This window comes from Lineus longissimus, chromosome 18 (assembly GCF_910592395.1).
Source record: "Lineus longissimus chromosome 18, tnLinLong1.2, whole genome shotgun sequence".
In the NCBI taxonomy this organism is placed as follows: Eukaryota; Metazoa; Nemertea; class Pilidiophora; order Heteronemertea; family Lineidae; genus Lineus; species Lineus longissimus.
Window position 1 is genome coordinate 9,585,536 of NC_088325.1, and position 27,267 is coordinate 9,612,802.

At 40.4% G+C, this 27,267-nt stretch overlaps 1 protein-coding gene across 1 annotated transcript; it reads right to left on the reverse strand.

The window, feature by feature from the left end:
* Window positions 1-6,629: 6,629 nt before the first annotated feature.
* On the reverse strand, window positions 6,630-25,660 carry LOC135502476 (cystathionine beta-synthase-like). The gene is made up of 14 exons (XM_064795327.1): window positions 25,610-25,660; window positions 24,622-24,761; window positions 23,807-23,913; window positions 22,488-22,622; window positions 21,298-21,512; window positions 20,303-20,372; window positions 18,512-18,603; window positions 17,594-17,719; window positions 16,713-16,909; window positions 16,009-16,080; window positions 14,992-15,126; window positions 14,207-14,315; window positions 12,739-12,826; window positions 6,630-8,048 (listed from the first exon to the last, which is right to left on the reverse strand). Exons 1-14 carry the CDS (start codon window positions 25,634-25,636, stop codon window positions 7,930-7,932), a joined length of 1,632 nt encoding a protein of 543 aa, XP_064651397.1. The 5' UTR covers window positions 25,637-25,660; the 3' UTR covers window positions 6,630-7,929.
* Window positions 25,661-27,267: the final 1,607 nt, after the last annotated feature.

Genomic DNA, 27,267 nt, shown 5'->3' on the forward strand with positions numbered 1-27,267 from the left:
AAACAAAACACTACTTGTTGGACGTGACAGGTTTCCTTCTTTTGACCCACCTGCCAAATAATGTAATCTGGAGATTCATATCCGAGGGGAAAACAAAACACTACTTGTTGTACGCGACAGGTTTCTTTCTTTTGGCCAACCTGCCAAATAATGTAATCTGGAGATTCATATCCGAGGGGAAAACAAAACACTACTTGTTGTACGTGACAGGTTTCTTTCTTTTGGCCAACCTGCCAAATAATGTAATCTGGAGATTCATATCCGAGGGGAAAACAAAACACTACTTGTTGGACGTGACAGGTTTCCTTCTTTTGACCCACCTGCCAAATAATGTAATCTGGAGATTCATATCCGAGGGGAAAACAAAACACTACTTGTTGGACGTGACAGGTTTCCTTCTTTTGACCCACCTGCCAAATAATGTAATCTGGAGATTCATATCCGAGGGGAAAACAAAACACTACTTGTTGGACGTGACAGGTTTCCTTCTTTTGACCCACCTGCCAAATAATGTAATCTGGAGATTCATATCCGAGGGGAAAACAAAACACTACTTGTTGGACGCGACAGGTTTCTTTCTTTTGGCCAACCTGCCAAATAATGTAATCTGGAGATTCATATCCGAGGGGAAAACAAAACACTACTTGTTGGACGCGACAGGTTTCCTTCTTTTGGCCAACCTGCCAAATAATGTTATCTAGGGATTCATATCCGACGGGAAAACAAAACACTACTTGTTGGACGTGACAGGTTTCCTTCTTTTGACCCACCTACCAAATAATGTAATCTGGAGGTTCATATCCGAGGGGAAAACAAAACACTACTTGTTGGACGCGACAGGTTTCCTTCTTTTGACCAACCTGCCAAATAATGTAATCTGGAGATTCATATCCGAGGGAAAACAAAACACTACTTGTTGGACGTGACAAGTTTCCTTCTTTTGATCCACCTGCCAAATAATGTAATCTGGACTAGAATGGTTCCGGGCTGCAAGACAGCTTTGAACACTCGTCTGCTGCCCTCTCTAACTCGAGGCCATAGAGGGCACCTAAAGCAGAAGCTAGACCTGGTTTGAACCAGCATGGTTCTTTCCACCAGGAATTAGGTCATCATTAGGAATTCCCGAACTGTTTCATTGAAAAGGTCACAAGTCCCACACTTGTTGGTGTTGTAAGATAACAAATCATGTAAAAAGCATAATTTTTGTTACCACCACAAAAACTTTATTCTCTGTTTTTTACATACCAGCATGAGCCTCGGATTTTCGATAGTACTCATTACATTATGGTGTCATTATGGAGTCATCAAACAACTTTATTGCATGGGTTGACCATAGGCACCATCATTTTGGCTAGAATATGAAATCCTGATAGCAATTAGAACTCTTTCAAAATGAAGTGAATGCCAATTTCAAGGGTGGGAGTCTGTTCTTTGTTTTCCAGGGATAAGCCTCCCATGCTTTTGGATGGGCATTCTCTTCATTGTGAAGGAGTTCTTATTGTTCATTGTTTTCCAGGGATAAGCCTCCCATGCTTTTGGATGAGCTTTCTCTTCATTGTGAAGGAGTTCTTATTGTTCATTGTTTTCCAGGGATAAGCCTCCCATGCTTTTGGATAAGCTTTCTCTTCATTGTGAAGGAGTTCTTATTGTTCATTGTTTTCCAGGGATAAGCCTCCCATGCTTTTGAATGGGCATTCTCTTCATTGTGAAGGAGTTCTTATTGTTCATTGTTTTCCAGGGATAAGCCTCCCATGCTTTTGAATGGGCATTCTCTTCATTGTGAAGGAGTTCTTATTGTTCATTGTTTTCCAGGGATAAGCCTCCCATGCTTTTGGATGAGCTTTCTCTTCATTGTGAAGGAGTTCTTATTGTTCATTGTTTTCCAGGGATAAGCCTCCCATGCTTTTGGATGAGCTTTCTCTTCATTGTGAAGGAGTTCTTATTGTTCATTGTTTTCCAGGGATAAGCCTCCCATGCTTTTGGATGAGCATTCTCTTCATTGTGAAGGAGTTCTTATTGTTCATTGTTTTCCAGGGATAAGCCTCCCATGCTTTTGGATGAGCTTTCTCTTCATTGTGAAGGAGTTCTTATTGTTCTTTGTTTTCAAGTGATAAGCCTCCCATGCTTTTGGATGGGCATTCTCTTCATTGTGAAGGAGTTCTTATTGTTCATTGTTTTCCAGGGATAAGCCTCCCATGCTTTTGGATGGGCATTCTCTTCATTGTGAAGGAGTTCTTATTGTTCATTGTTTTCCAGGGATAAGCCTCCCATGCTTTTGAATGGGCATTCTCTTCAGTTTGAAGGAGTTCTTATTGTTTATTGTTTTCCAGGGATAAGCCTCCCATGCTTTTGAATGGGCATTCTCTTCAGTTAGAAGGAGTTCTTATTGTTTATTGTTTTCCAGGGATAAGCCTCCCATGCTTTTGAATGGGCATTCTCTTCAGTTAGAAGGAGTACTTATTGTTATTTGTTTTCCAAGGATAAGCCTCCCATGCTTTTGAATGTGCATTCACTTCAGTTTGAAGGAGTTCTTATTGTTCATTGTTTTCCAGGGATAAGCCTCCCATGCTTTTGAATGGGCATTCTCTTCAGTTAGAAGGAGTACTTATTGTTATTTGTTTTCCAAGGATAAGCCTCCCATGCTTTTGAATGTGCATTCACTTCAGTTTGAAGGAGTTCTTATTGTTCATTGTTTTCCAGGGATAAGCCTCCCATACTTTTGAATGGGCATTCTCTTCAGTTTGAAGAAGTTCTTATTGTTTTAGGATTTCAATTTCTAACCAAAATGATGGTATCTATGGTCAACCAAGGAAGTTTTATAATAGTACCTCCATGGGTCAACCCTTAACAGCAAAAAATACATGTAATGTTGGGTACTCCTTCGCCACACAAGAAAACGAACATTGTGAATGTTTTACTAGTTGAACGCCAAGAAGTAGAGGTTACTACTAGGGCAGAGGAGCCATGTGCGGATAACCACTAAGTTGACACTGCCACACTTCACTACAACCTCTGTTGGGCATTGCCAGTGACAAAGTGCTCTGCATGGGTCAATGAGGTACCTTAGAAATGAAACATTTCGTCTTTCATGTGACGATGTCATCTTAATGGCATCGATAAACAATGACAAACAATAATAAATCACCACCTTTCCTATTCAGCTGCATTATAAGATATTAGTTTGTTATTACCACAATAAGGGATGATTTACTTCAAATAGTAATATAAGAAACAAGAGACCTCTCCACCAGACTTAACCAATAGCTGCCGAAAAAATATTACTTGCCACCGGATAAAACAACACAGAAGATGATACAATTAATTTATCTATCTTTTTTAAGGCCTACGCCGTTCGTTAAACATTTTGAATTTGTAATTGAATTTTAAAATGTCCAATTGCGGAATTACGTACTAAATATAAAATTTCAACATTGCTGTTTTGTCGACTGATAAACAAATACTATGAATACCAAGTTTAAACGTATTTGTCTCCATAATAACTGCCCTACGGCATTGTGTATTAGTGGATTTCTATTTCACTGGACCACAGGTAATTACGAACGGCGTAACCCTTTAAGTGCATTAAGAGTTGTTGCTACCCAGCCTCTAACTCACCAAACCAGGCAAAGAAGAATTGATAATCATATAAAATTGACACGGCCCTCTCATGCAATTATAAACTCGTATCGTTTACCACCCCTCCTCAAGCTTCGACAAGAGACGGCGTCGAATTTTGGGGAATCTTATGCATTATCTGTGCATTGCCGTCCGTAGCTTTGACGTTGATTTGTAAGCCTCCAGTGATCCAGCCTCAAATCTTGCCGATAAACTGGGCTGTTGATCGCAAAGTCTTGTGGAACGACTGACGGCGATAAAGTGATGTTGCGGTGAAATCTTGTCGGCTGGACTTCCAACGGGGATTTTCCCTGCGCGCATGCACAGATGCAGTGCAGCCTCCATTTTCCTGTTCAATTTTTATGCTCGTGTTTCTACGCAGTTCATTGGGACGGCGAAGAGCCAATTTAACACTAAAATGGATAACCACCAAAGGAAAAAACGGACAAAGGACAGGCCTACGTAACATAGTATGGGTAACTGTGTGGTCGTAGTGCTTATGGTATTTCGGCCGTCACTGGTGAAGAGACGTCTTTATCTTTTGACATGCCCAGGCCCAGAGATGATGAGATGTCGAAAGTCTTTCCATATGACCAGTACATGCAGTGATGCTTATGGCAAATTTCCATCAGTGTGTGATGATCCTTGTCGTAGTTTAGCCGAAAATTAACAGGTGAATGTCGTAAAGGTGTCAAAGGCTTGAGGAGGGGGGTACAAGATAAGAATTGATAATTGCATCAGTATACAACTTCAAGGAAGACGAATCATACAACAACGAGTTAGAAATAGACTTGTGAAAATAAGCAGAACAATTCGTGAATGTTAAACTTTGATGGGTCAGGACGCATAAAACCATTTTTCATTTCTTGAAGCCATCTTTTAGAAATCTTAAAAGCAAACAACTCTGATAATAATTTCAAATTGGGAACACCCACCATGGTCCCAAAATTCTTTATCGACATCACACACTGATTAATCTGTCAGCTTGTTGACAATGAATTTTTTAACAAGAAAATTATATACTTCATGAAATAATATCACATTTACAATTTTACAACCTAAAAAGAACCTTATTCCCATTCCAGTGCAACCTTTATTAAACAATAATAATGATGCAATATTTGAGCAAGCGCCGGTGATTCCCATATTTTAGCCTACACGGCATTTGATAACATAAATCGTTATATAGATCGCTAAAATAGAAGTCGTTGACGACAACAGTGACTTCGTCACAACGAATTCAGAATCAGTTCCATCTTAGTCAGTTGATCAGCTTTACATGTAGAGTCCTACCAAAAAGTAAATGCCCACAGGTTTTTTTAAATATCACAGAGATAGAATAAGATAATTCAATGCAATTTTCAGCAGAGAATGGTATATCTAGTTGGTCATGTATCTGTTATATTAGGACCCAGCTAATCCTGTCTCTTCATTATGTTACAGGCAATTTTAAAAATGTCCCAAAAGTAACTTTTTTATTTGCGTGCTTTTTCACACTGTATCGGTGAACTATTATGCAACAAAGGTTTTTTGCTTTCATTACTAGAAAATTCCTGCTAATTTCATTCATTTTGAAGATTAGTTTTATCTCGCAACAGGTGATTGTTTTTTTCAGACAGCTGGTGACCTTTGAGAACACCCCTCATAGTCAGCAATGCAGTCAGTGATGGTCTTTATGGCCAACTCAAACTCAGCTCATACATGAAGGATTGGGGATCTTTATCAAAGGTTATGGAAGAGATAAACAAAATAACATAAAAATCCTAAGCAAAAATGTGCATTTGTCATGACTATCGAACACACTCTATGGAATTGCAAGTGCCAAAAACTGATGGTCATAAAGCACAGTTAATGGGCTCATTTGAATTTTTGAAAAGGCACATAAAATAGAAAAAGTGATTTTTGGACCTTTTTGGAAATGTTTGTTACACAATAATAATGGGACGGAATTAGATATACCATACTCTGCTGAAAATCGCATTCAAATATCTTTTTTTATCTCAGTGATATTTTTTAAAAACAGTGGCCATTTACTTTCTGGTAGGACTGTACAAACTAATTTTGCGTTTCGAAAAACTAATTTTGCATTTCCAGTGACAATTAACAAAAAGTTAACAAAAACAATAGTTGTATCGTTATTCCGTGACAGATACAAATCATGAAATTTGCAAATCTCGTTTATGTCTGCAGCCATCCTCAATTAACCCTTTCACTGCAGGCGACGTTCATAGCACGTCATGTACATGGTCTTATGTTGTGCAGGTGACGTTCATAACACGTCATGTACATGTTCCCATGTTGTGCAGGTGACGTTCATAGCACGTCATGTACATGTTCCCATGTTGTGCAGGTGACGTTCATAGCACGTCATGTACATGGTCCCATGTTGTGCAGGTGACGTTCATTGCACGTCATGTACATGGTCCTATGTCGTGCAGGTGTTGTCATAGCACGTCGTGTACATGGTCTTATGTCGTGCAGGTGATGTTCATAGCACGTCATGTACATGGTCCCATGTTGTGCAGGTGACGTTCATAGCACGTCATGTACATGTTCCCATGTTGTGCAGGTGACGTTCATAGCACGTCATGTACATGGTCCTATGTCGTGCAGGTGTTGTCATAGCACGTCGTGTACATGGTCTTATGTCGTGCAGGTGATGTTCATAGCACGTCATGTACATGGTCCCATGTTGTGCAGGTGACGTTTATAGCACGTCATGTACATGTTCCCATGTTGTGCAGGTGAGGTTCATAGCACGTCATGTACATGGTCCCATATTGTGCAGGTGACGTTCATAGCACGTCATGTACATGTTCCCATGTTGTGCAGGTGAGGTTCATAGCACGTCATGTACATGGTCCCATATTGTGCAGGTGACGTTCATAGCACGTCATGTACATGGTCCCATATTGTGCAGGTGAGGTTCATAGCACGTCATGTACATGTTCCCATGTTGTGCAGGTGAGGTTCATAGCACGTCATGTACATGGTCCCATATTGTGCAAATGACGTTCATAGCACGTCATGTACATGGTCCTATGTTGTGCAGGTGACGTTCATAGCACGTCATGTACATGGTCCCATATTGTGCAGGTATATATGGTGACACTTTTGAATAGTTTCGACCATTCAGTTAGTTCTATTGTCATCAGCTGTCACCACCACTAGGCTGCACCGGCCAATAAATGGCTGCCACAGCGAGAGAGGTTGAGATAAGCCACATGTACCACATCCATATGAATTGAGAACGATAGATGACCTGCTCATACCAGTCATTGTGAATGATACGAGGCTGATCCAGTTACATGCTCCTTAAATGTTTTCCCAGGACTGTAGGAAACCCTTCGCCAAATAGTTTTCAAATCTTTTTCAAGACACATTCAGTGCAAACTATGACAACAATGCGTGTTCACCGGCATAACAGACTCACTTCCAGAACCCCTGATGTTAAAGGGGTATGCCGTTTGTAATTACTGGTGGTCCAGGAAAATAGAAATGCTGTTTAAAAAATTGGTATCTACATGTTTGCTTATCGGTCTACACAAGGGCAAGATTAAAAGTCATATCCAGTACCTACAGTAGAACCGCTATTACGGACACCCTCAGGTCTAACATGTACTGTCCTCAATAGAGAGGTGTCCTGATTAGAGAGGTCAAATTGAATGGAAACAACCAATTTGAGACCAAAACTAGTGTCCTGTACTACTGTATTTACACAATTAGAAATTTTCAAATTCAATTACAAATTTCAAATTCTTAAAGAACGGCGTAGGCCTTTAAAATGTTGAAAACTAAGTGTCTAATAAGCAATTAGGATTGATCAATTACAATTTTTGGACATTTTGATTTGACATTTCCCACAGGTAACAGTGGTTTACTAAGACATAGAAGTTATTTTTCACATCAAGTAATAATCAAAATACTATGGACATTAGATGACAAGAAAAATTGCGGACTATTTGCATAATTTCATCTTTATTTCTCACATGTCATGGTATTAACTCCAGTTGCCTGTGGAAATGTCAAGTCAAAATGCCCAAAAACTTATTACTATAAATAAATTTCTGCCGAAAGTAGAAACTTAAGTGGGTCATAACCTCGCAAACTTTATGTCACTCAGACAAGAGAAGTAAACAGGCCACTAGAAATACAAAGAAATTCAAGTCAGAATTTTTAACCTCTGGGGTTTTCAGAACCTATTCAAGACTTTAATGACAAAAATAAAAGCTCCCCTTCTTCCAGGTCTAGAAAAATAACCTGCGAGTGAGAGCAAAAATACATTGTATCTGAATGGACCCCTATTTAATTTGTCTACTGTGGTACGTTGCTTGTCTCAATGGGGCGATTATTCGTGATGAAGTTGATCAGATCGATTCTTGTCGCAATGCCAAAAACCATCTCCTTCTTCTTGACTGTGCCGTCACCAGATACTGAAGAAGAAAAAAAACAAGAAAATATGTGAGCTAAGTTTACCAAAACTACCTGAGAGGCCATCAGTAACCCTGTCGTGCTACCGCAGGATATTCAAGTGTAAGGTGTATAGTACCCCGAGGTATATGGCACGGCTTAACCCGCCGGCCATGAGGGAATTCCTTTATGGCCCAGTGGTTGGCGCATTGGCCCCAGAGTGGAAGTTAAACAACGATGCTCGCGGTCAACCTTTTGATCGGTGACCGGCACATACAATACATCTGGCAGACCTTCCCACGCGATGCGAGCTCTGGATTTGTAGTTCGGTACTGAGACGCATGAAGCGCTAAGTAGGATCGAGGACGATCCATCTCTGTTCGAAGGGGGGAATGATGTCCAGTACCCCCAGGTATATGGCACGGCTTAACCTTAGGGAATTCCTTTATGGCCCAGTGGATGGCGCGTTGGCCCCAGAGTGGAAGTTAAGCAACGTTGCATGCGGTCAACCTTTGGATCGGTGACCGGCACGTACAATACATAGGTACCTCTCGCCTGCACCCGGTACAGACCAGGCAGCCTCGATCCCCTTAGCTTAGGAAAAGTTTCATAACCCCATCATAGGGACGAGATGTGCATTGAGTGCAGTGCTGCCATAATTCCATCAAAACCCTTGCCTACACAAACAAAGTTTCCATCATGGAAGCCCTGACAGAGAATTCTTCATCACAGTGTCAATCAGAATCTATGGTGGGAATAATCATCACAATCCTACCATGGGCTCATCAAGGATTCAAAGATGGAAGTACATGTATTTGCCTGTGTATGGCTTGGACTTTCAAATACATCTTGGCTCCAACCTTGAGGGTCTTGGCATCTCAACAGAGACCCCCACCTCTGGATCCTTGCCTCATTCCAAAAATTCATAGCGATGAATGCAATGATAATGATTGTAAGGTATGTCTAAGCGGACGATACTATTTTATCATCTGCATGCCAGGAGCCAGGTGGTGACCAGCGGTCATGTCATGACAGACCATCACCATCAGGCATGGTGCCCTAGAAAATTAGCAGAAGCATAGGAATCAATGCAACCCAAATGACTAATCTACTTTTCAAACTAAATTGAGGAAGATTGAACAGGAATCTAGAAATATTTTGGAAAGTTAGAAAAGTCTCAAAAAGCAAACTAAAGTCGATGGAAAATGTCTTCGAAATGAGTGCAAATGATAGGCATTCATTCTATAAGCTGGTAGTCCAACAAAAAATAATAAGACAAACAAAAAGTGTCCATTAAAGATTTGGAATTGGCAGCTTTCAGTATAATTGTTCTTTCCCCAAACCGGTACACGCATATCAGTACTTTTTTTCCGCCCCTGTGGACTTTTTACAGATTTCTTATCTCTCTATCACAGACGTTCAGCGACATCTAATAGCAGATTTTGGAAGGAACTATGCACTTCCAGGCTACCAAATAACCAAATCCATCTTACTGAAAAAAAATCCTTACTCTGAGAGATAATACACTTTTTGTTTCAGTTTTGGCCCCCTAGTGGCCAAGTCTAGAAACAGGTCAGACAAAAATTTGTTGTCCGAGGTCGCCTGACCATGGCGCTTATGCCATACTAGCTTTCAAGCCTATAGATTAGCAGTTATGAAACACACCACAAAGTGTTACACCCTAACAGCCAATGCATGCCATTTGACCTCAGTAACCTTGAAAAGTAGGTCAAATTACATGCTATGCATGTCACTTGCAGTAAAAGGTTTGATGGCACAAGTATCCTTACAACCCGGAAGTTTTTTTAATTTGTCCATTATGTTATGTAATCTTGTTGAGCGCTCATCCATTATACATCGTGAATGTAGGTCATGTACAGCCAAGGGTAAGCCATGCTTGGCTACCTGGAGAAGAAAGACAGCATTTGCCCCCTTTTTTCTCCAAACCACAATGGATTTTCTACTAAGAAAGATACATCCAAGATATCTCACAATCTGTAAAGTCAATAAGCATGTGGCTCCAAAGCCTCTTGTCTTGACCCCTAGCTAATAATGGAAAGCTTAAGACAGAGGCGGTGGTTGAGATACTTGCGAACAAAATCAGCATGCAAGCAACTAGAAAACCTTGCTTCATCTCGAGCGTCTAGCCTACTTGAAACACTCAAAACAACAGTTAGAACAACAGGCACCATTGGTACTACTTACAGACTTTGCCCACTGAAATACACAACAAATTTAAAAACTAGCATTAGACACTTTAAATTGTACAAAATGCCACTCATTTTTATCACAATTTTACATATAAAAATGTTCTTCACCTTCATGATTAAAAAATTCAAAACTGACAGCTAAGGACATTTAAATTGCAGCATTATTTGTTTTTAAGTGGCAGTGTGGTTGAAAAAAACTTGTTCATGTATTTTGCCTTGATTTCCATGGAAACCAATTTAAAGTACCATATCCTATGACATATCAGAAGGAGGCTTTTTAACCCTTTAGCTCCTGTACCGCCCGTATCCGCCCAAGCAGATCTCACTATACCGCCTGTAGCCGCAAGTGTTTAAAACGCCCGCCCTACGATATCCAAGCGGCCGAGATGTAAAGTAACACCACAGGGGCGACGCTTAGAGTCTAATCTTCAAAATAAAACTTGTTCCTAGGTGGGTTGCTGTACATTTTACTGAGTAATACAGGGCTATAGCGAGTTGGCGAGTCAGCCTCCTGACCCCATTCATCAATTCATGTACAGGAGACTGCCAGTTTGCCAATTAGGTTGGATTATCGTACATTAGGGTTTCTTTATAGATTTTTTGATTAGGTAGGAACTTCTTATGATACTATTGTTTACTATAGGGCCTTTTTATAAATTTTCACTGAATTGGTGATATGGCATAGAGGGTTAATTAATTAATGATATCATCTTGTAGGTATGATTGTTACCTTCAAATTAAATATCACTTGTAGTACTTCTTTTTCAACTTTTTGAATCCCTTTGGCCAAAAGTCTTCAACCTCGTCAAAACTATAGGAATACCTGAAAATCTTCAGGGAGATGCTGGAAAAAAATGTGTAGACCCGTAGGAGCTAAAGGGTTAAAAAATGCTTATCTCACTCGGGGGCACCATGATTCTATCTGTTAGCATAGGCTCTAAATCCAACTGTTCCAAGATTAACGTGTACATTGATGCTTGGGCTCCTGTACAGAGCTCCCATTCGTGGTCCAATGATGAAGTCATTAACAAAAATTCGAACCCCTATATCACCTACACCCACCACTGGAAAAACTTAAGAATTGGGTTTCTATGGCCAGGTAGATGTACCCTATCCCCCAACACATTCAAATCATGTGTAGCTTGTATGTTAAATAAGTTGCTCAGCTCCTGGACTATGAACGAAATCTTTCTTCGGATATGAGGCGTCATATAAATTTGGTATTTACATTAATACATTATTATATAGATCATATCATATCATTACCGGCGTCGTAATCCTATTGGATTTTTGCCGGAGGTATTGAGTCCACTATACATGCTTCCCGAAATTGGTGGCTTGCATTGGAACTAACTTTTTCCCCCTTATCCGTCATCAAAGGCATTCAAGTGTGTTGGTCAACCATGACTATCTCCTTTGTCCCTCCACCATAAGGCCTAGTTTCCCCTTATGACATCACTATTTCGGACACTCAGCGCCCCATTTCTGGAAAGGTGTATAGGCTACTGTCCACCATCTTTTACTTGCCCTGGCATAGACACTCAGGTACAAGGGACCACGGCTTTTAGTCTCATCCGACAGACTCTCAAATTATTCATATGTTGTATATACGTGATGGGAAGAGCAAAGTATTTTAGTTCCTTGAAAGCCACGCTGCTTCAACCAGAAATACAATCCTGGGTTCTCCCTGGGCGCTATTGCGTGGTAGCCAGCAGTGTTAACCACTAGGCTATTAGGCTCCCATTTTAGGAGCATTCGTATCTGCTCAAGATGTTATTTTCTAGCCTGAGCTTTGTGAATAAACAACATGAATTTGAAACTAGCAGTCGGTACCTTTACTTATTGATGTATAAAGCCCATGTTAACTTGTTTATATATATGTGGTGGCCGACTAGATATCCTCTCATCGACCAACTTCTCATTTCCAGAGACACATACACCTGGCCTATTAGGATTTGATTCAACGACAGCGAGAAATCGTCATAAGTTTCCCTTGTTCCACCGGCTTTGTGGTCGGTTACAACTGCCAAGTCAATAATTGACATCAAAATTAACCCTTTGAAGCTCGATCATGTTTTTAGTCGCCAAAGAAAAACCTCTCAGTTTTCCTGATCTCAACTCCAGTCGCTAAAACTCACTCGGCATCCCTTCACACAGAACACTTACTACAGCTTTGTGCAACTGAGGTATTCCGAATGACAACTTTGGTTATGTACTGCGGCAGCTGAGCATGATTTTCATACAAAGTTTTCCAGGGTGATAATTTGAGTTCTGTGAGTATTTTGATGTCAAAGGTGATGTAAACAGTATTTTGCTCTGAAAATTCGGGCTTTATGGGGTGGTATATCTGTGGAAACTCGAGCTCCAAAGGGTTAACCAAACACCTGTGAAAAAACGTGCGGTTTCCTGCATCCACCATGCTTCTCCGCTGTTACGGAACTTATCTTTAGCGTAAGCAAGTTCCCACACCACGGCCTTCTTCAGTGCATTCAAACAAACTTACATAGTTTTTGGTCATGCATGACCAAGACAAAATGGTCACAATCCAGTAATCGGGAAAGCTGGTATAAAGAAGTCGTGGTCAGGTGAACCTGAAGAAAAGAAAAAGCCAATATGATTGACCCTGTAAAAACCCAAATATTTATTTCAAATAAAAAAATCCCCATAAATATTCGACCTGTTGCAACAAATCATCTTAAAATCAGCCACCAAGTCAGGGGTGACTTACTCTAAGGGCGAGGTACTGGACTCGCATTTGATGTTAGCGAGGATTAGCAACATTGCGACTCCCCACTCAGACTGAAACTCCGAGAGGGAATAGTAGCAAACTATTTACAACCACGATTTAAATGATTTGATAGATGATTTCAACTCCTGGAAAACCATCACATGTGGGAAAAAGAATCAGCGTCTTTAATCTCTTTTGCTCTTATATCACGAATATTGAAGTCGTATTCCTATTGGTAAGAAATCGGCCCGAATAGGAATACGACTTTGATATTTGCGGTTTGTGCACACAATCGATTTAAGATGCCAAATCCTTTCTAGCATTATGACAGTGTTTCATCAATGACTTGCGTCCATCAAATATCACTAAGTATCCATAGGTGGCTACAATTCGCTCTCGGAGTTGCAGTCGGAGTGGGAGTCTGCTAATCCTTGCTAATAGCTTGGTATCCCAGCCGTCATTTCAAAGGGAAAATGCATTATGATGTGTCTATACATGTAAATGACATATACAAGTTTACGTGTAATCGGTTCAGCTATTTTCTAGCACCCACACAAAACATTTAATGCACTGCATGGAATTTTTGTAGACTTTACTAATTAGTACGAAATAAATATTTACATATATATATATATTGTTTTGAGTGCAGAGGGTCTTGGTAACTCAATTAAGACCCTACTGGTTATTGGAGTGATTTAAACATGCTAATTGCCTTATGGACAGTGTAATATCAGAGGGCAACATTCCAATTCAGTAAGGCAGACAGGCCAGTTTTGCCTTTGGCCAAGTCTGATATCTGGGGTAATTAAGGCTAGCCGGGAGGGGAGTGGGGAATTTGCCTTCTTCGCCTCTACTGGTGTCGAACCCTGCTGATGTAAGTCCAAGATTGAATGCCTTGAACAATCTTTAGGTAGGCAGATCTATCGATGTGATCAATAATAAATCATAATCCTCTTTTGTAGAACGTCAATTATTTGAGTCTGATCTGATGAGCCGCTGAATGTATGAAAATACTCTCAACTCGGCTGTATAAGACCAGATCATATATTTCATTACATACATGTAGGATTACCCAAAATCACGATTCCAACCAATGAGGTCTGACGAGAATTTTTATAGGCCTAACACCCCTAACCTGGATGAATATTCTTATGAATAAACATCATAAATGTGGTATCGGGCGGTATCATCAACCTGGTCTTATAGAGCTGAGTTTAGAGTTTTAACAACAGACCCATCCTACCTGTTTGAACTGTTTGAAGATCGCAGATGAGACGGGGTCCTGTACTCTCACTTTACTTTTTGTGATCAGTGCCATCATGTGTCCAACAGTCGCCATGCCGAGGACAACGCTGTGAGTGAAAAGACCACGTTCAAATAATGACGCCGGCTTGTAATCATAATGGCATTTTGACACAAATACATAGTGTAAACCAGGAAATTTTTGGGTGCGCTTTGATTTTTCGCGTTTTTGTGACCAGTAAAATTCATAAAAATAAAACCCACGAAAAACGCTATTATAAAATTATGACAAAGAAGCACTTTTACAAAAGTGCAAACTGTGATAGCGACAAATATTTCCCAGTTTACAATAATCATGTCTTTTCAAATATTGCCCTTGAGACTTCTAACCAAAGTCTATCTCAAAGTGCTTCATAACAACCAAAATCAAATCAAATCAAAATCAACATTTTATTGTACTGCCAAATGTACCAACACCAGTACCGTTTAAGTGTTTTGTCCTACCTAGGAGAAAATACTTTTAACAGATTCTACGTACCGACCTAATATTCTCTAAAAGGGAGTCCACAACTGGGAGCAAGGTTAGTCACATTTAAAATTTATGTCACAATACATCAAAATTATTCAGGCTTGTGTGAGGAATAAAACGCTTGCTGTATAAAACTCACAACCCTAATGTAGCCACTCTAACTGTTCATATTCATGTCAGTATCTGAAGACTACTTATTTAACCAACTAGCTCCTGCCTATAGTCCCTGTAAGACAATCAGTGATGACCATACATACCCTAGGTCATCCACTACGGGGACCTGGTCATAACCCTCCTGGCTGAGCAAGTTGAGTGTGTCCTGTATCGATACACTGGGGCTCACAGTGACCGGGGTACTCAGCTCTAGTGATCCAACTTTTAGGTCCCACCACCTGCAAGCAAAACGACAAGAGTTTATATCAAATTGAAATTTCAAATGATGCATGTTCACCATCAACGTCAACATGTCCAGAGGCCATACACACACACAGCCATACAGCCTTTGGGGTGACCCAGCACATTTGAGACCTGCTCAAGCAAAAGTAGGCACTTTGGGTCAAAGATGGAGGTTATTGGTATGGGCAGATAGTGCACAAAATTACCTTTAACCCTGCAGCTCATTGGCCGCCATCCTCGGCGTCCTGAGGACTTTTTGCCACCAGGGCATGAAAATCCCCAGTGTGCGGTCACTGAAGTCAGGGGTTGGTAACCAACTGGTCACCAACTCAACTGGCTGCCAGATATCAAATCAGTTTGACTCCAGTCAAACTCCTCTGGAGGCCAAAGTCAGCACCCAGGGTGCTGTATTCTAACCCCCCCCCCCCACCCCCCTCCCGAGTGAGAATATTTCATTTTCATAATCACCACAGAGGTTTGGATGAGACAACCATAACCGCTTGGGTTGGTGAAAAATGTGGAAGCATTTCAAAAGGCATTTAAAACCACATTATTTGATATTTCATTAGAGATGTTTTAGAATAGAAATTGATACCTCACCGTCGGTATTGATTGTCTCACAAAAACTGCTTGGGTGGAGATGAAATGTAGACCACAACCAAGGCGTATCAATTCCTTAAACTAAGCTTTAGGATGATACATATCTGACACATTTCAGCCACTACAGAATTGGACTTCAGAACGTGCCATTTATTACTTATTTTGAGAAAAACCCAACTAACGATAAGTTACTCAGTACGGCAATACACTATTAATCGTCAGAACTACCATTATTCGGATATACACTAATAAAATTCAGGACAACCAATGAATCTTACCACTGTTTTGTTATGTCCTCCTCCTCAATGAATCCTTTCTCCAACATCCAGTCATCTGACAGGAACTTACTCCTGAAAATATCAAAAATAACTTTTCATGTATAATCAGACAAACTAATCATCCGCTCAGCCCGGCTGGCAATCCCAAGTCCTGTAAATGGGACCCGATCTGAAACAGGGCTGTTTGGTAAAAGTCTTGAAAATGAGTCATTGGCGTTGGCCTATTCTGTACAATGTAATCCTGAAAATGATGTACGATGCATCACTATCTCTTCAGGATGGACTGAGATATGGATTTCGAATATATCACTCTCTCACAATTTCCATCTGAAGTTACAATTGGAGAAAACTTTGTCCGATGATAGGTTATAAATTGCTGACAAAAGGTATCCAGTCAGCCCACCTATTAACGCTTTCGCTGCTGGGAATAATTACAACCCCATGCTTCTCGGCAGCTCTCACCGTAATGTCTATGGCAGTACCAAAGCTTCCCCCACAGACCTTACCAATCATTGTACTGTACAATGGCACCCAATAACTTACATGTAGTTTCTGATAGAGTCTGGCAGAATCACCACCACGCGCTGTCCCGCCTTCAAGCCATGCTCCTTGGCAGCTTTCACAGCGATGTCCATAGCAGTACCAGAGCTTCCCCCACAGACCTTACCAATCAATGTACTGTACAATGGCACCCAATAACTTACATGTAGTTTCTGATAGAGTCTGGCAGAATCACCACCACGCGCTGTCCCGCCTTCAAGCCGTGCTCCTTGGCAGCTTTCACAGCGATGTCCATAGCAGTACCAGAGCTTCCCCCGCAGAGCAGACCCTCCTCCTTGATGAGGCGACGTGCCATCAAGAACCCTGGCTTGTCACGCGACTTGTACCATTTGTCGATGACCTGGATTGAACATAAATTTTCAAACGTATGCCATAAATATTTCTACTCTCTCAATCAGAAGTAGTTGCCTTGCTTATGATGGTTTGCACGATAGACTAAAGTAACCGCCTAACTTTCACAGGCGTTATACTTTTTACAGATTCGCAAATTATCAAAATTGGCCAAAAAATCACGAAAATGTTTTTTAATTGGAAAACGAAAAGGAATTTTCCAATCCGCCAAAAACTTTTGTTAAGATTTTTCTTTTCTTGGAAACTTGTCCAAATTGTGAAATTGAAGAGGTGCAAAATTTTGGCTGTTTACAGTACGATATTGCAGTGGAATATTTTTGCCGAAAAATGCTCTGTCGTGCATGCGCAAAATCAATGCATTATATTTGGTTTTTGTTTGTCATCCACAGGACAAAACGACAGTGTAGTCACTCCTTTACATGTGATGCAAAACATTCTTGAAGGACCATATTACCCGATGAACACCACATTAATTTGTCGACGATTCAAATTCAAAACAAAACAGTTTTCCCAAAAATTACTGAAAATATATCATTCTTTCAACATGTACAAAGGTGCAGGCCAGTTCAGCAAGTTGGAAGGCCTGCTTGATTCGCGGCAAGTTGGGGAATGTTTCTACAGGTTGGTCCATGAAAATGCAGTATATGAACTAACAGATGGATATTTTTCTCACCGATCTGTCTGTGACAGTTGGAATAAAATCGTATCCGATCCCTTCCACCTCATACCCAGTCACATCAGTCTTGTTCAGTTCCTCAGGTTCAGCGATGATAGAGCCTTCAGGGTCGATTCCGATTATCTGAATAAAGAAAAAGAAATTCCGATACTGATGCTGATCTTGATGGCTTAGTGTTTGAAGCGGAATGAACGCAAGGTCGAAGGTTCCAACACCGTCGGCAGCTCTCTATACCACTGGTTGGTAATCTACCATTAGGTCTATAAGAACAGGGTACTAACTGCCAACTTACCAGCACCTGGCATCAGAGACAGAAGTTTGGAAGTAAAGAGTTTCTTATAAGCCAAATCTGGCTGACCCTTTCATCAGGGGTGATACTATGATCAACAAACTTTTTTATGCAGCACTTTTCTCCTAACCCTGTCTCATAGGCAACCTCGGTATCCCACAGCCTTCCACAGAAGTCTGGGAACAATCACAAACTGCATAACTTCAAGGACAGCAATCATGATTACAAACTCCATATCTGCCTCGTAGTAAATATCGTTAGTTCGATTTAAGGTAAGGGCTAGTTTCAACATGCGAAACCGCTTTCGACAGTTGTCACATGCATTGGATTATTTGAACGAAGGCTATTGATGCAAAATTTGTAACTGACCACAAAGGCCTGCGTGATGGTAAACTATAGTGGATACAGGCCTTAACAGTGCAATGCTATTATAGAAGACATACCAGCAACATAAGCTTAGACCGCATTCTGGTTGTGACAGAAAATGCTTTATGAGGGTCAACCCCCGAATTCTTTTTTGCAATTTTGACCCCGTTGTTTTAGAGCACACACCTTGTTAAACGTTGTGTATAAAGTGTAATTTAGACCCCTGATAGAGATTGTCCACTGCTGGGCACTATTCTCACCTTGCAGCTTGGACACCTCTGTTTAATCTTCCTGGCGATACCAGAGATTGTCCCACCAGTACCAGCACCGGATACCAACATGTCTAATTTTCCTGCGAGAAAAAATAATTACATGTAAAACAGTTGGAGGTGAATAAAGTTAGAATTTTTTCATCCTGATCCTGTCCACGCATACTGTAAAACGCCAAAGTTTTGTGCCAATATTTTTTGGTGACTTACAAAAATTTCTGAAAAAAATGGCCAGGGCCATTGTGCTCACCTCAAATCAAAGAAGACCCGGGTGACACATTGAATGGTTGTTAGAATTAGATGTACCTATGATATAAAATTGGTGCCAATCGGGCAAGTCATTACTAGGAATAATGGCATTTTGAAGAATGTAGGATTTGGCCCCCTCCCTGGAGGCCAAACGGCAAATCAGATCGCACCAAACTTCGGTACCTGAGATCACCTCACCAAGGGGTACATGTGTACTTAATTTGTGATCAATAGTCATTGCAGTTAAGAAACGTGCCATAGTTACGGCCTGACGGCGAATTTACGCCATTTGACCTCTGTGACTTTGACAAGAAGGTCAAATTAAAAACCTGTGTGACATATACTGTATGGTGGTTAGATGTACCCATGATATTAAATTGGTGGCAATCGGGCAAGAAGTTAAGGAATAATCACATTTTTAAAGTTTTTGGATTTTGCCCCCTGGTGGTCAAGTGGTGAATCATACTGGACCAAACTTCGGTCCCTGAGATCACCTGACTAAGGGGTAAATGTGTACCAAATTTGGTATCAATAGTCATTGCAGTTTAGAAACGTGCCATCGTTACATCCTAACGGCCAATTTACACCATTTGACCTCTGTGACCTTGAAAAGGAGGTCAAATCAAAAACCCGGAGGATATATGATGCACCTTTGCTAGAAGTACCTACCATATTTTTTTCAAAATTTCCCGACTACTATTAAAGGAGATATTGCATATTTTCACTTTTAACGTTTGGCCCCCTGGTGGCCAAACCATGAAACGAATCGGACCGAAACTTGGTCTCCAAGGTGTCATTACATAAGGGTACATGTGTACCAAGTTTCAACTCAATAGCTCTAACAGTTACGAAACGTGCCCTGCTAACGGACGACGGACGACGACGACGACGACGACGACGACGACGACGACGGACGACGGACGCCACGGTATGGGATAAGCTCACCTCTGCTAAGAGGTGAGCTAAAAAGTTATTCACGATTTATCTTTCGGTTGTCTTAGGAAATGTATATCCTATTTTCCCAATCAAAATCCCAATCAAAAGATATGTTTTGCTTTCTTTATTTTCTCAAATTGAGGTTATTTCCTAAATCTGCAAAAATAAAACAGTGAGTATTTTGCGGTTCAAAAACCAATACCAACCACACACTTTGTTAAAGTGATACTATGATGTGATTTACAACTTTGCGGAAATACGTCCATTTTTAATTGCTGATCACAAATGTAAAGCTCAAATTTTCCATTTTTGATTAGATTTATTATTAAATCGCTGAATGTAAACCACCGCGACCGCGAAAATGTTCATGTTGTGATGTCATCAACGAAAACGGCATCGAAGCGAGCCGTCCGGGCGGGATTAAACCATAAACTTCTAGAAAATGTGCATTTCAATTCGAAAACCTTACCGATTTATGAGAAAGTGACGTAGTCATTTGTCAAAAACAGCTTAAACATTATATGGTGAAATTTGACACGAGTTACCCTTTAATATATTTTCAGAAAATTTAATGACAGTTACAAATGATTAACGTACCATCACAGGAGTCGAGGATTTCTTCAGCAGTTCCATCATAATGAGCAAGGGGATTGGCAGGATTACGATACTGAAAGAAAACTTCCAGAATTAAAGCGAACTTCGTACAAGGAATACAGTTGCAGTGCCCTTACCATGCCACAGTCAGTATCAAAACAATTGATGTATCATAAAGTCATACGTGAGTTTCTGAATGGAGCCCTATTGCAGGTCCTATTGTCCACACGTTCATCAGGCCAAGTAGCGTACTGATGATCTGCGCCAGACTTATAAATATGAAATGAGGAGGTTAATTTTCACCTCCCGAGAATATGCAAAAGTGGGCCATAACGTTGGTCGTGCGAAATACGCTTTGACAAAAGTCTGTAAACCCAGATCGAATTCCTGCCTGGTCCATCAACAATATAACTTGACAACATCATCAGATCACTCTTGAAAATACATTTTATCTTATTATTGTAATCCGTATTTCAGAAGTGCCCCAGTTGATGAATGTTAAAGATCACAACACAGAATATTTCTATAAGTGAAGTTCAGATTTTGATCCGAGAATTAGCCCAAGGTGGCATTTCGACGACGGATATCGCGTTGTCTGTTGTCAGAAATATATTAAAGTGTGTCTTTAACGTCTGGTATGCTTTCAAAACAGATAATACAAAACAATCAACTTGACGACGTCAACCAGAGAAAAAAATTACCTTGTTCTCATTCTGGGAACAAATCGGAAACCTCTCCATTAGTATTACAGTGGAACCTCCCATAGCGGACACCTCTCTATCAAGGACCCCTCTCCATCAAGGACGCCCTCTCTATTAAGGAGGCCCACTCTATTATTAATAGAGTGGGCCTCCTTAAGAAGACTTCATTCGACTTCAAATCAGTCATAAACATCGAATTTTAACTCTGTAACCAGGACACCTCACAACTGAGGACAGCACTTGTCAGTCCCGAGCATGTCCTTAATAGAAAGGTTCTGCTGTACGTTTCCTCCTTACCTGATCCAAAATGTGCGAGTTACTGATCTCCTTCAGTAAGCGATGAGCGACACCTATATGCGATTCTGGCGCATCGAACGAGGCACTGGTTGGCGTTCGGACGATCTCGGCACCAAGCGCACGCAGCAGGTTCACCTTTTCCATGCTCATCTTCTCCGGCATGACGATCACACATCGGTAGCCTTTCACAGCGGCCGCCAACGCAAGACCAATACCTGAACAAACAAAAGGGGAGAATGGTGAGGTTTCCCTATCCTGTCCCGAGAACAAAATCACAGAGAATAACAACTTTTTGTGTGTGTTGTCATCAGTTTTAGGGCAGGTCTGCCCGTTCTCGAAGGCGGATACCATGAATCAGGCCATGGAACCCAATGGCTCTACTGGGAACAAATTTGTGGGACGTTTTTGGATTTTTCACATTTAATTGACCAGATACAGTTGAGAGAGCACGATAAACAGGACGTACAATACCACTTAACAGTGGGTTGGAAATACTGTAACCATGAAAAAGCACCAGTCACTGCTGGATCTCAGTCTGAAATGTGAAACCCATTTCTATGTATATGAAACTGGAAAGGGAACGACAACTGCAGTAGAACCTCTATTAGCGGACAACCTCTCTATTAAGGACGCTAGTTTTGGTCCCAAATTGGTTGTTTCTATTCAATTTGACCTCTCTAATCAGGACACCTCTCTATTAAGGACAGCACTTGTCAGTCCCGAGGATGTCCTTATTAGAGAGGTTCTACTCTAAATTTATTCTTTTTGCATTGGTTTTTCAGAATGAGACGGCAAAACCTCACTAATAAGTGAGGCCAAGATGACTATTTCGGCCATTAAATGAACACATTGGCACCCTGCTAACCTATTTATAAAATTTGTTTGGCCGTAAACACTGGTTGGAAAAGCATAGAAAATTCAACATTTTCCAATTAATTTGGGAAAATCATTTTGGCCCGGTTTTTTTAATGGGGGCTCGTTTTCCGAGCAAAAATGGACTATTTGACTTTTGCATCAGTTTTCTCACTACTGTAGAATAATCCCATTTCTGATTCTTTAGGTGAAGTATTTGTCCAGCATGTATTTTCTCTGTCTGCATCAATCAATCGATCTATCAATTGATCCATCCATCCATCAATCGATGGATCAATCGATCACAATCGGTTAATCAATCAATCATCTATCTCTACCTGTATTGCCCGATGTTGGCTCAATGAGACAGTCGCCAGGTTTGATTCTACCAGAGGCCTCAGCATCTTCAACCATCCTCAGGGCAATCCTGTCCTTCACGCTACCACCCGCGTTGAAAAATTCACATTTTGCAACTGAAAACAAAGAAATCGTTGAAAATAAAAAGGCAAATTTTCAGTTTTTTATTTCTATCACAGCGGTAAACATTCTGAACAATATCAGAGGTACTCAGTCAGTAGCCTTCCTTCATGCCTGAAGAAATGCGATTTATCTATAAATTGCACGCTTTTGTTTACAATACACCTCACCCAAATTGGTCAAATTCTGCAGTATGTAGTGTACACTATATTGTATATAAACCAACATAAAATGGTGGACCCATTTTTGATCACGTGGGCTGCTGCACACTCCAATATGAACTGGATTTCAAAACAAATTCACATCCTTTGCCCTTGAAATCACTGCATACGTTTCCGTGCAAAATATATCGTTTTTGAATGAGACACAAAATGCTACAGTTGCCGAGAAAAGACCAACAGCCTTTGAAGTTTTATACACCCAGTGAATGGTCTTACTTAACTGCAGAAAACCTGTAAAAAGAAAAACTGAAAAATATTCCAAGTAAATATTATTCTTTTTATTCATTTTCACAGATCAGCGCCACTGTGACCTGTCTCGTCAATAAACTTGTTGTTTGTGCAGTCAAGTGAGACCATAACTGTCAGTGTGTCTATTAGTTGGTCATTTGATGATCAGGCGTTTGTGTTTTCTGACTCAGCCGCTGGGGAAGTTGTGTACGCATGTCAATTTCAAGGCTAATATGAACTGTTCTAGAGACCTTGGTCGAGTTAGACTTGGCAATAACATCATTCTTCTTTACAATTGTGATACTGCCAATAATCTTCAAATACACCATAATAACTCAATCTGTCCCAGCTGGCTTCTCCTGCAGGAATTGTCAATGTGGTTTTTTTCAATCTTTTCATTAGACAGATGTTTCATGAAGAGTTTAAAACTGTTTGGCAGCCAGATACAACCAGATACAGACAAATAATTGATGTTTTGAGCCAGTACTAAGGCCTTTTTTTCATAATGTACTCAAGTGTGTCATTCCTGTGCTCAAGACTTCTGATTTCTTTTTGATTTCACTTTTCCATGGAAACGTCCTTGCCCAAAACGCTTTGTGATCTCAGAACTTTTTGGGAATGTTAAAGTGTTCAATTCACCTTCAAACTCTAACAGGAAAGAACTCGGAAGGAATGCGAACCCGCGACCTCTTTGTCAATAGTCTGGTACACCACTCACTCCCCAAACTTACGTATTTCACATTCTAGTCCTTCCTTCTTCGTTATGCTGTTGATTTTCACCAAAGGCGTCTCTCCAATTCTGTGCAACACAGTTGGCAAGATCTTCGGTGGGCTTGCTCTGAAGTGAAAAATGACAAATTGAAAGTATGCACATTTGATGGTGCCTCTTCCACATTCCCATAAAAGATGGTGAGCACATCAGGGTCAATGAAGATTTTTAAAAGCCTCTCTTGCATGCAGAAACAGCATATTGCAGACCCCATTCAGTAGGCCCTATAGATAGGGCCAAACTCATAAAGGGCGTTTAGCTTAAAACAGTGTTTAACTACTGAATAGACAGATTCAGGACCTTCATGCAAATCTTCACAGAATATGAATAGCCCTGAAACTTATTGGAGAGAAGTTACACACGTCTAACCCTTACTAAATGACTTTTATGAATTTGGCCCTTAGGCAGACGTTACATAGAGCTTCACGCTTCACTCCTCACGCCTCATGCTTCACGGTTCACTCGTGAACCGAAGAATTTCCAATGCATTTCAACTTAGGCCCTCATTTTTTCTTATGTAACAGGGCTCATTGAAATACCTTGTTAATTCTTTGGTTCACGAGTGAACCGTGAAGCATGAGGCGTGAGGAGTGAAGCGTGAAGCTCTATGTAACGTCTGCCTTAGAGTGCACCACCTCTACCATGAAGCTCTATTCCATTTCAAGAGAAAATGGCACTATGATACATGTATATATACAAAAACCCATTACTACAAAGTTAGTAATAGTTATATGGGCATGGTTTTATATAGATATATGTCCTACAAAAAAATCTCACCTCTTTCTATGTCTGTGAGGAGAATCGCTGGCAGGTTTGTCCAGGGCGAAGGTACATTTACTTGGGAGGCCAGGGTGGTTCCATTCATAGTCGATCGAGCCGGACTTTACCGGGCACTCACGCTTGTCCGTGGTACTTATCTGTAACAATATTTTATGTGTTATATTTTCAATTGTCTTTGATACAGGCTAGTTGCTAGTCCCAACTATGGTCTCGAGGCACTTGTGCTTATCACAACCCAGTTGCTAGCAGCAACCATGTTCTCAGGGCACTTGGTGCTTCTCACAGCCTAGTTGCTAGCGGTAACTACAAATTGCATGTTTTAAAGGAATAATCCAGACCCCATTTATCTCTGACCCAATTAACTTAATACCTTATCAATAAACTACATAGAAAGTTCATCTCATTTGCGCCAGTTGATTTATCACAAAACGCGATTTTCAAAAAAACCCGCATAGAAAAAAACATTCAATCCCAGCATCTTCCCATGAATACGCTGTGACGTCACAAGAGGTCAACCGAGGCATTTGTGCTTATCTCACACACAGTCTAGTTGGTTCTAAGAGCACTAGTGCCACTAGTGCTTATTACTGCCGAGTTGCCAGCAGCTAATATTATGACCTAAAGGGCACTTGTGCGATTAAAGGCCTACGTCGTTTGTTATAAATTTTAAATTTTGAATTTGTAATTGAATTAAAAAATGCCCAATGGCGAAAATACATACTAAATATAAATTTCAACATTGCCGTTGTGTAGACTGATATACAAATACTATGAATACTATGAAGTTTAAACAATTTGTATTCACAATAACTGCACTACGGCATTGTGTATTATAGTGGATTTCTATTTAACTGGACTGTCACAAGTATACGTGGACCGTCACAAGTATACGAACAGCGTAACCCTTTAAGGGATGTCAATTTGGACTGCATGTGACAAATTTCAACATTTTTATGGGGGAAATCTTTCAATATGACCTACCTACCTGCTTGCGAAAAGTAGCTTTTATCATATTGTTGCTATACAATACACAAGGTATTCTAAAAACAAAACTAATCACATATATGACCCAACTATAGCTATGATCAGCAGTGTAGAGCCAGCAGATAACATACACTGAATATATCATTAGATATTACATTTGTACTAGGCCTACATGTAATCCTAACATTTAATATGTATCACCTCGATAAATGTTTATTCAATTCAGACAATATTGATATACTGTGCCAACAGGTTAACAGCCCTATGCCATTCATGAATGAAATGGCCAAGGGCCATTGTGCTCACTATATAGAAATTTGGTGGATAGAAATTCATCCTGATTAAGAAACATGCTACATGTATGGAAAAGGCCAAACCAAAGTCGGTATGACATGTGATGTATCGTTACTTGGAGTACCTTCCATAAAAATATCATCAAGAAGAAGCCACTAATAAGCGAAATAATGCACTTGTTACTTTTTTCACTTTTGGCCTCCTGGTAGCCAGGTTGAAAATCAGATCAGATCGAAATTCGGTGTCCGAGGTTGCATGACGTAGGGAGTCTTGTGTCACTTGATCAGACTGAAATTCGGTGGCAGCTGTTATATGACGTAGGGAGTCATATGTAGCAAATTTAAAGTTCATAGCCCTAGCCCCTAGCAGTTGAGAAACGTGCCATAATTACACTCAAACGGCCAATTTACGCCATTTGACCTCTGTGACCTTGAAAACTAGGTCAAATCAAAAACCTGTATGATATGTGATGTATCCTGCCATTAAAATGTTATCGAAAATGAATCACTCATGAGAGAGATATCACACTTTTCAGGTTTCCACTTCTGGCCACCTGGTGGCCAAGTCAAGAATCAGATCGAACTGAAATTCATTGTCAGAGGTCACCTGACCTGGGGGGTCCTGTGTACAAAGTTTCAAGTTCATAGCCCTAGTGGTTAGGAGACATGCCACTGTTCTTGAAACAGGATATGGACGACAACGACAGACAACAACAACAGATGGGGGACACAGAGGTGTTGTATCAACTTCCCACCTGAGAGTCAAAAATTTGAAATTTGTAATTAGAATTCGAAAGTATTCAATCTTTCGAATACATATAAATTTCGAAAATGTTCTATTCTTTAATTAAAAATATAAATTTTAACATTGCGGTTTTGCAGACAGATCGATCAAATATTATCAAGTTTAAGCCAAGTTGCATGTTAACTGCACTGTGGCATGTGTCATTGTGTATAACTGTATTTCTATTACAAATACTAAATCCCATGTAATGTTCCAAGGTTCAGCCAATTTGCATCTTAACTGCACCAAGGCAATGTGTCACTGCGGAAAACTGCATTTTTATTTTCCTGGAGCACCAGTGATAACGAACAGCGTTGACTAAGGAGAGCCCAATTTTTGCTAATTTCATGATTGAATAGCTGCAAAATAACGCTATTCCCAAAAAGAAAAATTGTGAATTTTCGGAAATTTTTCGGCGGTGAATATCAGGCCTAAAGTTGATAAAGTAACAGCCCTTCTGACGGCCGATCAGGGGGGAGTCTATCGGCAGTGAATGATGGATAAACGCAAGACGACGGTGGATCAGCATGGCTGAAAAGAGCGTCTTGTAAAAAAACGTTAACCCAGGTTGGTAAAATGTGA

Coding starts and splice junctions, on each gene's coding strand:
- LOC135502476 (XM_064795327.1), bottom strand. CDS start 25,636: ATGATAAAAGCTACTTTTCGCAAGCAG. Junction 24,762..25,609: donor AAGCTACTTTTCGCAAGCAG/GTAGGTAGGTCA, acceptor ATATTGTTACAG/ATAAGTACCACGGACAAGCG. Junction 16,081..16,712: donor GACTCTATCAGAAACTACAT/GTAAGTTATTGG, acceptor TGATATTTTCAG/GAGTAAGTTCCTGTCAGATG.